The 13,061-nt window shown below is 34.1% G+C and overlaps 1 protein-coding gene across 9 annotated transcripts in view; it reads left to right on the top strand.

The window, feature by feature from the left end:
* LRBA (LPS responsive beige-like anchor protein) overlaps nucleotides 1-13,061 on the top strand; it is a 705,137-nt gene that overhangs the window by 76,676 nt on the left and 615,400 nt on the right. For all 9 annotated transcript variants that reach the window (XM_070504873.1, XM_070504881.1, XM_070504880.1 and 6 more), the window contains exons 3-4: nucleotides 9,308-9,539; nucleotides 9,751-9,851. In XM_070504873.1, coding sequence (XP_070360974.1) covers nucleotides 9,308-9,539; nucleotides 9,751-9,851 — 333 coding nt within the window. The remainder of the gene's footprint in view (nucleotides 1-9,307; nucleotides 9,540-9,750; nucleotides 9,852-13,061) is intronic.

The following is a 13,061-nucleotide window of genomic DNA, read 5'->3' as shown; positions in this document are numbered from 1 at the left end:
TATAGAAGTACGATCGTACATAATGCATAAATATGACATGTGTGTTGGAGGTGTACGAAATAGACCTTTGGCTGAGTGAGAAAATCGTATAGGGCTGAAACCAAATGTCACCATCTTAGAAGGAACTTCTGATATATAAGAATGCATGTTAAATTTTATTAAAAATTTTAATTCTTATTAAAGTTTTATTATTGAACATTTTAGTAAATTTTCATATGTTTCATATTCTAATTCAGAGAATACTTTCTTGGCACTGTGAAGTAGTACATTGCTCTTATGCTCGCTGAATTGCACATTTGTAAGCCTTCATAGCCTCTTTTTCAGCTGATGTTGATTGAGGAGTAAGGTATTATTTTGGCTAGCTCTCAATTAAGGGTTGGTGTAAAGTAAAGGCTGATGGTTCTGTTGCAAGCAACATATTGAACTTTCTCTCTTCTCTACTAGTAACTGACTTAAGGTAAAGTCTTATTACATTTTATTCAGTTTTAGGGATGATCTTAAACCAAAGGCTTGTATGCTAATTAAATTATAATGTAATCTAATCTCTTACTGTTCTGTGTTTTAATCCAGTATTTATTATTTATGTACAGTGAAACTCTGCCATAATAAGACGTGTGGAGTCTAAAAAATTCAGTTGTAAAAAATTCAGAATTTAGCCATTTTGAGATTAATTAAATACAGTATTTTTTAGTCTATGTTGTCTTAAAAAGCGCAAAAGTAAAATAACAGTGAAATTTGTACTATATACAGATGAACTGAGAAAGTTTGAAGTGATTAGGAGGCACTTTCTCATAATGCCCCTCCTGTCCTGCCATTGAAGTTTATCCTACCCTTTGAGATTTTTGGTGGCAGAATATAGGGCTGAGGACAATAGCCAATCACTTATTTGAATTCACTTGTCACAGGTTTTTAACCCTATTCGTTAACACTTTTCTTTTAAAAAAGAATATGATATTCTTCCTACTGTAATGCATCTAACTAACACTTTTAAAAGTCATATTACTGATAGTCTGTTTGCCTATTATTTAGCTATTTGAGTTTTCAATTATTGTATGTAAAAATTAATAGCTTTCCTAATAACTAATTATTGTAGCATTTCACTCTTGCAATAAGAAATATGCATTCCTTCCTCAACTATCTGATAAACTTTTAACATATAAAGCACATAAGGTGATTTTTTATTCTAAAATGTCTATATTTGAAAGTGAATATATTAAATCCAATTGACTTGTCGTATTTATATTGCTGATTTTGTTATTCTGATTATTTATGATGTTAATATGTTTGAAAATGCAATCATTTATTACCTACACTTTAGAAATGCCTGAAGTGTTGTGTAAATGGGCTTCTAGCTGAAACCAAGCAACGTTATTTTGGCCTAACACCTACACTGAAGCTGAATTGTCATATATCTTTAAATATAATTGTATCTTTTAAATAAATGTGATTATACTATACCTACTATCCTGCAACTTTTAAAAAAATTGAGTAGTATGTCTTGAATATCTTGACATGCCAACACATATAGATTTACGTTCTTTTTAAAGGCTACATGATATTCTATTATGTGGATGTACCATAGTTTGTATATCTGTTTCTGTATTGGTGGATAGTTAGGCTATTTTGAATATTTTATCTTTACAAACAGTGCTGCAATACATATCTTTGTATCTTATTTTCTGAGCTTTTCTGTATGTAATTTTTAGATAATTTTTTTTTTTTTGATGTGGAAGATTGACTCTGAGCTAACATCTATGCCAGTCCTCCTCTATTTTGTATGTGGGATGCCAGCACCGTGAGACTTGATGAACAGTGTGTGTAGGCCTGTGCCTGAGATCCAAACCTGCGAACTCTGGGCTGCTGAAGCAGAGGCAGCAAACCTAACCATTGGGGCGAACCTTGTGGCCTAGTGGTTAAGTTCAGTGCCTCCTTCTTTGGAGGCCCAGGTTTGGTTCCTGGGTTCCTCAGCATGATTGGCTATTTGAGACGAAAAAAGAACCTTCCAGTATCCAGGGTTATAGAGTATAACTTCTTACCAAAGTTCGTACTGTAGCCTTTCTTACTTAGAATTTTTTCTCTACCTTCTTCCCAACACAGAGATGTAAAGTTTGATTTTAAAGCCTGACTATGCTTTTTTCTCGGTTTCATTTTTCTCTTCTATTGCCAAAACTGTCCCCTTGCCATATCAATTGCTTTCTTTTTGTTGATACTTTCTTTTCAGTTTTGTCTAGATATTCCCAATATTAGTCATTTTCATTTCTTATATATTTGAAACCAAAATTCACTCAGCTCAATGATCTTAAATTTTTTTTCTATTTTATTTTTTATTGAGGTTATCATGGTTTACAACCTTGTGAAATTTCAGTTGTACGTTATTATTTGTCGGTTGTATTGTAGGTGCACCACTTCACCCTTTGTGCCCCCCCCCCACCTTGGTAACTGCTAATCTGTTCTTTTTGTCCATATGTTTAACTTCCACATATGAGTGGAGTCATACAGAGGTTGTCTTTCTCTATCTAGCTTATTGTGCTTAACATAATACCCTCAAGGTCCATCCATGTTGTTGCGAATGGGACAATTTTATCCTTTTTTATGGCTGAGTAGTATTCCATTGTGTGTGTGTGTGTGTGTGTGTGTGTGTGTGTGTGTGTGTGTGTACCGTATCTTCTTTATCCAATCATCAGTCAGTGGGCACTTAGGTTGCTTCCATGTCTTGGCTCTTGTGAATAATGCTGCAGTGAATATAGGGGTGCATGGGTCTCTTTGAATTGCTGATTTCAGGTTCTTTGCATAGATACCCAGTAGTGGGATAGCTGGGTCATATGTTATTTCTATTTTTAATGTTTTGAGGAATCTCCATACTGTTTTCCATAGTTGCTGCACCAGTTTGCATTCCCACCAGCAGTGTATGAGGGTTCCTTTTTCTCCACAACCTCTCCAACATTTGTTATTTTTTGTTTTGGTTATTTTAGCCATAAATGATCTTAAATTTTATGTAAGATGGTTCCTAGTTGGGCATCTGTTACTATATATTTAAATATTTTAGCCTAGAATATTTAAGATAGGAATATTTTCAGATAAGCTCTTAAGTGATCATAAAACCAATAAATGGAGCTACTTTATTCTTCAAACATTTTGGTTAGTAGAGATTTAGTATATTGTACTGAATATTATTCTTTTACTTAAAAAATATGTACTACAATAAATTCTCACCACAATTAGAGACCACAAGATATGTTCAGTTTTGTTTGTTATTAGACTTTAAAACCTGCCTCTGACTTATCAGAGCTTGCATTATTTTGTTTGAATAAATTTAATACCTGAAGTCTTCACTCTTTTGACTCTAGAATATCCACTGATATCTTTGTCTGTGAAAACTTGACCTTATTATATAATTTATTTCACTAAAACTTTTTGAAATATTTTATTATTTAGACAAATGTAATAAAGCAACTACTGTTATTTATCCAGAGATATTATATTTCATGGAGCAAGAATTGCTATTCATCTTTTTACTTGTGGTGTGTGTATTCAGTTTAATTGCACTTACTTATCACTTTGTGATAAAAAGAAGTTTTCTAAGGCACAAAATGAATTTTTGTCACCTAAGTTAAATGCAGAGCCAGCCCTGGTGATCTTGTGGTTAAGATTTGGCCCTCTCACTGCCATGACCAGCTTTTCTTTCCCGATCAGGGAACCACAGCACCCATCTGTTGGTTGTCATACTGTGGTGGCTGCATGTTGCTGTGATGCTGAAAGCTATGTCACCAGTATTTCCAATACCAGCAGGATCACCCGTGGTGGACAGGTTTTTGTGGAGCTTCTAGACTAAGACAGACTAGGAAGAAGCACCTGGCCACCCACTTCTGAAAAATTGGCTATGAAATCCCTGTGCATAGCAGTGGAACATTGTCTGATATAGCCCTGGTAGGTGAGAGGATGGTGCAAAAAAACTGTGCAGGGTTCCACTCTGCTGTACGCTGGGTCTCTACTGGTTGGAATCAACTTGAGGACACTAACAGAAGAAGGACACCAGTCATATTGGATTAGGGCCTAATGGCCCTATCTTGACAAATTACATCTGAAACAACTCTGTTTCCAGACAAGGTCACACAATGATGTACTGGGGGTTAGGACTTCAACATAAGAATTTTGGGGGCATACAGTTCAGCTCATAACAAGGAGTGTCTGGCATAGTGGTGGTGTAGAGCAGATATTTAGGTATCTAGTAAGAATACAGTCAGAGAGAATATGCTGCTCTCAGATTTCTGTTTCTAAACTTAGGGCACACTGCCATCTCTTAAAAGTAGGTCAAAATATGCAATTTCGTGAGTTAACACCTGCTATAGTATAAGAGGCGGGAATGGACATATGTCACTTGAGATAGTATGTATATTTTTAATTTCTGAGAAAATGCAACTAATAGCAGTATCATATACGTAGTCAGGATATAGATTTATAAGCTGATGTGACAGAGAAGCCCTAAATAACAGTGGTAGAAGTGGTAGAATAATAAGGTAGAAGTGTATTTGTCCTTTAGGTGAGAATTTAGGTAGTGAAATGGTTCAGGGCTACTGAAGCAGTTTTGTAGTTGTCAGGATTCATAGATCTTTCTGCTCTGTTATCTTCAACATGAGACTTACAGCATAGATTCCAAGATGGCTACTCTAGCTCTTGCCATTATTTCTGCATCTTTTCTAAGAGGAAGGAGGAAAGTTGCAAAGAGAAGTCACATTCCTTTCTTTTGAGAGTAATACCTAGAAGTTGCATATATTATTACCTGTTCTCATTGGTCGGAACTTGCCAGTGGCTGGTAACTTCAAGGAAAGCTGTGAAGTGAGATCCTTTGCCTGGGTCCCATGAACCAAACTAGAAACTCTTTACTGTTACGGAAGAAGAAGAAAATGTAAATTGGGAGAGATTACAGTCTGAGAATTTGAAATTTTTCCCCAACTTCTTCCTCTTAATTAAGTTTCTGGTGACTGTAAACATGTATAGGGTGCATTCACTTAGAAATGGATTCTTAGGTATAAATTGAATACCTTGAGATTGGCCCTTTAAAAAAGTAAATACGTTTTGAGGAATGCAAATAAATAAAACAAGCTTACACTTCACTTAGTTCGTTTTAGAAAGGAATAGACAGGTCCAGAGAAAAAAGTGATTTGTCACAAGAAATAGACAGTATCTAGTTAGGGGCATAAGCTGTGATTGTACTCTGTCCAATTTATTTGCTATGCCTTATTCCCTGCTGCATCTTTGAGGAAAAATTTAGCAAGTTTCAAAGGAAAACTTAGCTCTACTTTGATGTGTTAGAATTTCCTATGTGTTTCAGTCTTTGCAGTTTTATAGATCTTTTGGAGAAGATAATTATTTTTGGTCTATATGTGTTTTTGGTTTTCTGAAAATACAGATGACTTAGGTTTAGTGATTAATTTCAGCTTAAAGTGTTTTATTAATATAACCATTGATAAGAAAATAATCATCATGCCCTATTAAAGTCCTAATACAAAACTTGTGAAGGTTTCTTTGAATTCTTTGAATAATCTGCTTTAATATTTCTTTAATCTTGTATGTTAAACTATAACCTATAGAAAGCATGTTATGCCACCCTGAAGGTTGCTATAAAAATTGTTTATGAAGTTCAGGCCAAGACTAAAATATGTTGAAATGGAGAGTTTTGAAAAATGTTCTATACAGCAAAGGAGACCAAATCATGCTAAAATGCAGAAAAAGACTATACATCAGTTTCCAGGCTACATTATTCAAAAAAATACAACCATAAAAAAGGTAATAAGATTACATTTTCACATTTCATGGCTAGTAAAGTGCATTAGGCTGCTCAGATATTCATAACTTACTGTGACATTTGGGAAGATTACATTTTGTAGTGCAGAGCCATTACTACAGCTCAGATAATAACTAGCCAATGCCTGGACTTGGATTATGATCCCTGTCATTGGAAACAAATTTGTGTTTTGAAGGTTGATCAGCTTCAAATAACTATTAGAAAGGGTTAACATGACATACTGTAGACCCTGTGCATGCTTTTTAGGTATAATAGATATGCATACATATAGTATATCAAATATGCCACACATTTGTATGTACCAATTTCTGCCATCAATTTTCTCCTTGAAAGATATATTTTATAATATTTAAAGCAATGGAGAAATACTTAAAACACCTGTCTGGATACTGCTCTCATAGTATAAACTCAATTTAAAAGCTGGTGAAATATTTGGGGTTTTTTTTTGAAATTACTTTCAAAAATTAATTCTATAGCTTCCTAGAAGGGTGGTTACTGATGGTAATAAACACAGATCAAAATGAAAGATTGATGTAAGTAATATTAAGGTGAAGGTAGTGTCTCTTAAGTTAGTTGCAACTAGGTTTTTGACCTATTCAGACCTGTGTAGAAGATGTCCAAAAATGTATATACTAAAAACTTTCTCTTTGCCCTCTTTTCCCAGATGCTCTGTTACCTTTTCAGAAGCAATCACTAGTTTTTTGTGTCATTCTTAGGTATCTCTACATATATTTGTGTTTTACACTCAAATTGTAGCCTACTATTCACACTTTTTTCCACTGTGATTTTTCTTACCTAAACAATGTATTTTAGAGATCTTTTCATGTCAAATGGAGCTGTCTCATTCTTTTCAATGGCTGCATCCTATTCTATTATATAGTTATACTAACCTCTACTAACTAAGGTTATAGTTTACTAACCATTACATTATAATGTTTTCTTCGGGGGATTGTTTCTTCTATTTTCTAGTCAAGAAATGTTAAAATGAAGTTCTTGTATCTTACATCATTACCTAAATGTATCTATACAATAAATTTCTAGTTGTTAAGGTAACCATTTGTGTCTGGCTTCTTCTATTTAGCATAATTTTTTTTGAGGCTGATTCATATTGTTTTCTGTATCACTAGTTCCATTACCAAATACTTTCCTCATTTATAGTAAGTTTTTAGTTGAAGCTCTTTGTTTTTCGAGATATATATCATATCATTTGAGAATAATTGTAGTTTAAATCCCTCCATTCTGATAGTTATACATGTTGTTGCTTTTTGACTAAATATGACTTCTGGATCTCCAGAATATCAAATGATAGTGATGATAGTATGTCCTAGTCTTGTTTCTGACTTTCATGAGAATCATTTCAATTTTCCTATTTGAGCATGATGCTGGCTTTTCAGATGTGATTGATGTATTTTATTATCAAAGGAAGTATTTTCCAATTAATAAATGTAGAAAGTATGATGGAACTATAAAACCACCATGTAGCAATGCCACAGTCATAGCAGTTGTAGGTCCATCAATGGATGCTTAAAAGTATGAGAAACAAGATATTTGTATAGTCTCAAAGTATTCTCCTACAAGATGCTTAATAATTTAAAAATGAAAGATAGTAACTTTAAAATGGAGAAAATCTGACAGACACCACCTTAAACAGGTGATCAAAGCTAACTTCACCAATAGTGAGACATACTGACATCAAGTATCATCTGAAATGATACGCTGAGAAATACACATATCACCTCTGGGGTATTTTTACCAAAAATGCATAACCTGAATTTAAACACAAAGAAGTGTTCAGATTGGAAGACAGTCTATAAAATAACTGGCAAATACATTTTAAAAGTGTCAAAATCATGACAGTCCAAGAATGCCTATGCAATTGTCTCAGTTTGAAGACTAACGGGATCAGAAAAAGGACATTGGTGTGACAGGTGGTCACATTTGAATAAGATCTGTAGATTTGTTAATAGTATTGTATCACTGTTAATTTCCTGGTTTTAATGATTGTCCTATGATTATGTAATATATTCACATTTGGAGAAGCTTGGTGAATGGTATGCAGGAATTCTAAACTTTGTGCTTTTTGAAATTATTTCAGAATAAAAAGTTAAAACAAGCAAATATTCAACAAACAAATAAACAAGTCTATATTAGCATTCTTATGTATCTTACAGAATTTTTTTGTGGACTAGAGAAGCAAGCATGTATAATTCATAGCCAGGACATTGTAGCTAGGAGAACCGTCCAGTCACGTCAGGGGACTCTTTTAGCAGATACTCAACTGTCTTCTCCTTACTGCTTGTTACTGATGATGCAAAGAATTGTACACTGAAATTTCTGCCCGAGATTTCCTAGAAGAACTAGATCCCTTTACCACTGTGCTTGCCAGGAATTCTTTTCTCCCTGCATGCAGATACTCCCTCATGTTGTTCGTTTTTCCATTTTTTCTTTCTCATGCCAGTGTACGTCTTTGCAGAACCTGGAACGTGTGTCAACCTCTGGCTGCAAGGAGTTTTGATTTCCTAATTCTGACCCCTCCTTGCTTTTCATGTCTTTTCTTTTATGAGCTATTGGATTTTGTTTTGTAAAGTTCACTTCTCCTAATTCTTGCTCACCTTTTGGGTTTAGGAATGCATAATGAAAAACTAAGAATTATTCAGGACAGGAGTGTAGGTGAATCATGTATGTAACTATTTCTGACATAAATCTTTTAAAAATCTAGTTAAAAAGGATAGCTCTGCAAAGGTAATTATAAAAATATTTTAATTCCTTTACGCAATTGGGATTTGTTAAAATTTAAAAACCTTTCCCCTGTAGGAGGACGCTGTGGCTGAGATGGCAAGGTGTAGGTAGGTCAGTACAGCTTTCTTTGGATGGATTTTCTGATAGTAATACCAATGAAATTTTCTTGATTACTGACTTTGGGTGTGTGACTAATTATGTTTAAGTTATCCTGATTATTGACAGAGAAGGAGAAGGATCAAAATGGATAGGGATAATAAACCAGGAATTTGACAAATACTATGAACTCCAAGTTTTGTGTCCACTCTGAGTCTTTTTCAAAGAGCTTTTTATTTTTGCTGTGAGCTCATAGCTTGTTTAGGGAGCAAAGGACCTTTAGGTTGTGAGTAGTTCAGAGAGTTCATAATTCATAAATGAAATATTGGATTAGAAACAATTATTGAGCTAAGTTAGATCTTTATGAGTAACAGGGCAGTAGGTAGTGATTTACCTAAGACATCCTATATTTGTTTTTGTTGAAAAATATTTCCATTTTTATATTCTGTCTTGCTTGACTTTGTGCTATCTTAACTTGAAGATTTCCTTAGAAGCTTTATTTTTTAGAGCTGTGTGTGTGTTTTTTAAAGACCTTTTTTTGTTGGAGGGGGTAGAGAAGAATTATATGAGTAGTTATTGCCAATCTAAAGCTTAGGAGTGTGCTCCAGTTATATTGAAGAAATACTAATGCTTTTAATGTTTCTCCCCTTACTGCCCCCTTGGAAGTTGGTAGGAGGGCAGTTTGATTTGGAAATGAATTTCATCATCCAAGAAGGTGAAAGTATCATCTGCATGGTGGACCTACTAGAAAAATGTGACGTTACTTGCCAAGCAGAAGTCTGGAGCATGTTTACAGCCATTCTGAAGAAAAGCATACGAAATCTTCAAGTCTGCACTGAAGTAGGCCTTGTTGAAAAAGTGCTTGAGAAGATTGAAAAAGTTGACAATATGATAGCAGGTATGACTTTTCCTGTAGTATAATGGATGTGAAGAAATAAAGTTTTATTCTTAAATACAGTATTTTTCTTATTTAGTAATATTAAGAAATATTTGAGCATCTAACATGTACCTAGAACTTTATGGTCCAAACTCTGAAGTAAGCACAATGTATTTTAATCCTTCAAGAAATATAAATAGCTTAATTATTTTATTGTTTTCTTTCTTTTCAGATCTTTTAGTTGACATGTTGGGAGTGCTGGCTAGCTATAATTTGACAGTTCGAGAACTAAAGCTATTCTTCAGTAAACTTCAAGGAGATAAAGGACAATGGGTAAAAAAGCCTAAATACTCTTTGGTATTTGAAACTATCCTTCTCCCCAAACATATTAGTGGCCATCTAAGTAACTGATATTATTACACAGGGGTAAACGTCTGATAGAGGGGAAGAGATCAATTAAAGTAGCATTTAGATCTGTACAGCTACTTTTGCCATGACCTGACAGAGGAGGGGACAAAGAGAACTGGGTGTTCCAGGCAGCCTAATAATTTGGTCCTTCTTTAAATTGTTGTTCCTCAAGTATGTAATTTAACAATTATTCGAGGAAAAAGATAAGGACAGAGAAATAAGTGTTAGGTGGCTTCTCTTTCTGTTCATCTGAGTAGTTTAGCTGTGGCCCTTAAATTTGAATAATGCCATCAGTGAACAAAAGCTCTGCAGTTAATTGGATCCACCCTCCTTAGATGCAATTTAGTGGTTCTTTGCAGTGGATGGTAGTGGTGGTCAACTTATTTTGAACTCCTTATCAAACAGCGCCTTATCAAACTGTTTCTTCCTACCACTTAGTTACTTATCCCTTAGAGGAATACTAGTAAATATTTCCTCCATTTTTGTTGCATTTTTAGGCTTATTTTAGAGATCATTGCCCACAGCAGCTCTCAGCCAGCTGATCCTTAATCTAGCTCTAAGTATTACCAAATTTGTGCTCTGCAATTATACATTCTAATTTATTGTGTTAAAATGGTTAGACTCTTTAGCTTCTTTGTATCAAACTGTAGTTCTCTGGGTGCTTTTATGATTTTATCATTGATTTTCAGCAGTTTTATTATGTTTCTTGGTGTGGTTTACCTTGTGTTTATCCTTATTAGAGTTCATGCATCTGTGGGTTTATAATATAATTTTCATCAAATTTGGAAACATTTTGGTAATTATTTCTTCAAATATCATTTTCTTGTCCTTCCTTGCTCCTCTTGTCCCCTTTCTGTAACTCCAATTACATGTATGTTAGCCCTCTTGATATTGTCCCATGGGTCACTGAGATCTGTTCACTTTTTTTCCAGTCTTTTTTCTCTTTGTGCTTCATTTTAGATTGCTTTTATTTCTATATTCTTAAGGCAACGGATCTTTTCTTCTGCAGTGTGTTAATTCCATCCATTAAAAATTTCAGATTTCATATGTTTTTTATTTCTGTAAATTGTATTTGGTTCTTTTTAATATCTTCCATTTTCCATGTTATGTTCATGTTTTCCTTTAAATCATTGGGAATATTTAGCATATTTATCATAGTTGCTTTAATGTTATTGTCTATTAATTCTATCATCTCTCTCATTTTGTAGATCATATTTTTACTTACTAATTTCTTCTGCTTATAGGTCACATTTTTCTGCTTCTTATGCTAGTGACTTTAGACATAGTGATATTAGACATAGTGAATTATTCTTTGTTGAGTGCTTGATCTTGTCCTATTCCTTTTAAGATTGTTAGGCTGTTTTTTTCAGGCAGATAAGTTACTTGTGGATCAACTTTATCCTTTCAGGCTAGTTTTAAAGTTTTTTTTGGTCAGGTCTAGATTGGCTGTTACTCTAGGGCTATTTAGTGTTATTGTTCAGGTGTGACTTTTCTAGGGTCTCTGTGAATGACCCTAAGTCTCAGACATGTGGCAAGAGGTAGGGTAAGACTGTGGTCTCTCCAGGGCTTAATAGGGTCTCAGACAGTTCCTGTGGGAATTATTTATGATTCCCACAACTATATTAGCTGTGGGGGTTCTTTAATTTATAGCTGTCAATATCTTGGCCCCACCTTGTTGAATTTTAAGGTAGAAATGAACAGTTTGGTATTAAATCAATGAGTCAATGCAGATTTCTGGAGTTTCTTGTCTGTTTAGCCCATTCTTCTGTAGTACTCTGTCCTAAAGCTTTTGTCCGCCTCAGACTACCCATACTCCAATTTCTGCCTCATCAACTCAGTGAGACCTTCAAGTTCTCTTGGGTTTCCTTCTCCTTGTGCAGTGATATGGAAATTGACTCCAGATAGAAAGTCTGGGTAATCTCATGGTTTATTTTGTTTCCCTTTCTCAAGGATCACAGTCTTGAGCTACCTCTTCTTCCATGTCTGAAAACAGTTTTTTGTTTCATACATCTTGTTTAGTTTTATGGTTGTTTTTGGTGAGTTGGAAAGGCTGAGTTCTGTTACTGTCATGTTCAGAAGAGGAAGTATACTGGTTTGATTTTGGTTTTGATTTATATTCAAATAATTTATTCTGAATATATAACTAGCATTTTTTTGTTATATTGGTGAATATATAAAACTATAAGAAAGTAGCAAAGCATATGAACAGATATTTACAAAGATAGAAACCCCACAATCAAATAAACACAAAGTCACTAATAATTAGAGTTGTTCAAATTAAAACAATAGTGATATGTCACCTTATATCTATTGGTATCAAGGATTATAAAGTTGGCTAATAGCAAGTATAAGTGGGGGAATAGCGTTATTTTAAACCTGAGAGCTATTGGTTGGAATGAACACCAGTTGAGCCAACCTCAAGAGTAATCTAGCACTACATAGTCTCATAAATTATACCCATATCCAATGACTTAGCAATTTGCTCCTGAGTGCATGTTCCAAGAAATTCTCACATAGTTCCGAAAGGAAATACACACAAGGATGTTCATTGAAGCATTATTTTTGGTGGCAGTGTATTGTCTACATAGGTGTTTATCGTTAGGAGAGTAGATAAGTAAAATTTGTTAGATGCATAGAATAGATTATTGTTTAGTGCTTAGAATCAGTGCATAGAGTAATATGAATAGATGCAAAAAGCAGGAAAAAAGTGAGAAACGGAATGATATGTCTAACCCAACCCATCATTTAAACCCATCATTTAAATTATAGGTACAATCGCATAAAAACATATTTTCGAAGGAACACATATAAAAAGATTAAACGTGTTAATATAGTTGCTTATGGGATTGGGAGTAGAATGGAATAGGTTTGGGGGATATAGGGAAAAAGATCAGGAACTGTTAATAAAATAAGAGCAAGGCCTTGCTCAGACGTTTATTTTATTTATGTTGCTTTTACTATCACATCAGTGCAGTGGAATATCCCTATGTAAATCTATATCTGCTTTTCTGATTATTACTGTAGCACAGATTTTTACATATGGAAATAGTGTATCAATGGGCATAAGCATTTTTAAAGAGTCTTGAAATATGACTACTAAATTATTTTCTGAAAGGCTACCCCAGTATACAATCC

Source organism: Equus asinus, chromosome 3 (genome assembly GCF_041296235.1).
Source record: "Equus asinus isolate D_3611 breed Donkey chromosome 3, EquAss-T2T_v2, whole genome shotgun sequence".
NCBI classification, from domain to species: Eukaryota; Metazoa; Chordata; class Mammalia; order Perissodactyla; family Equidae; genus Equus; species Equus asinus.
This window is presented reverse-complemented; position numbering and strand designations above follow the sequence as displayed.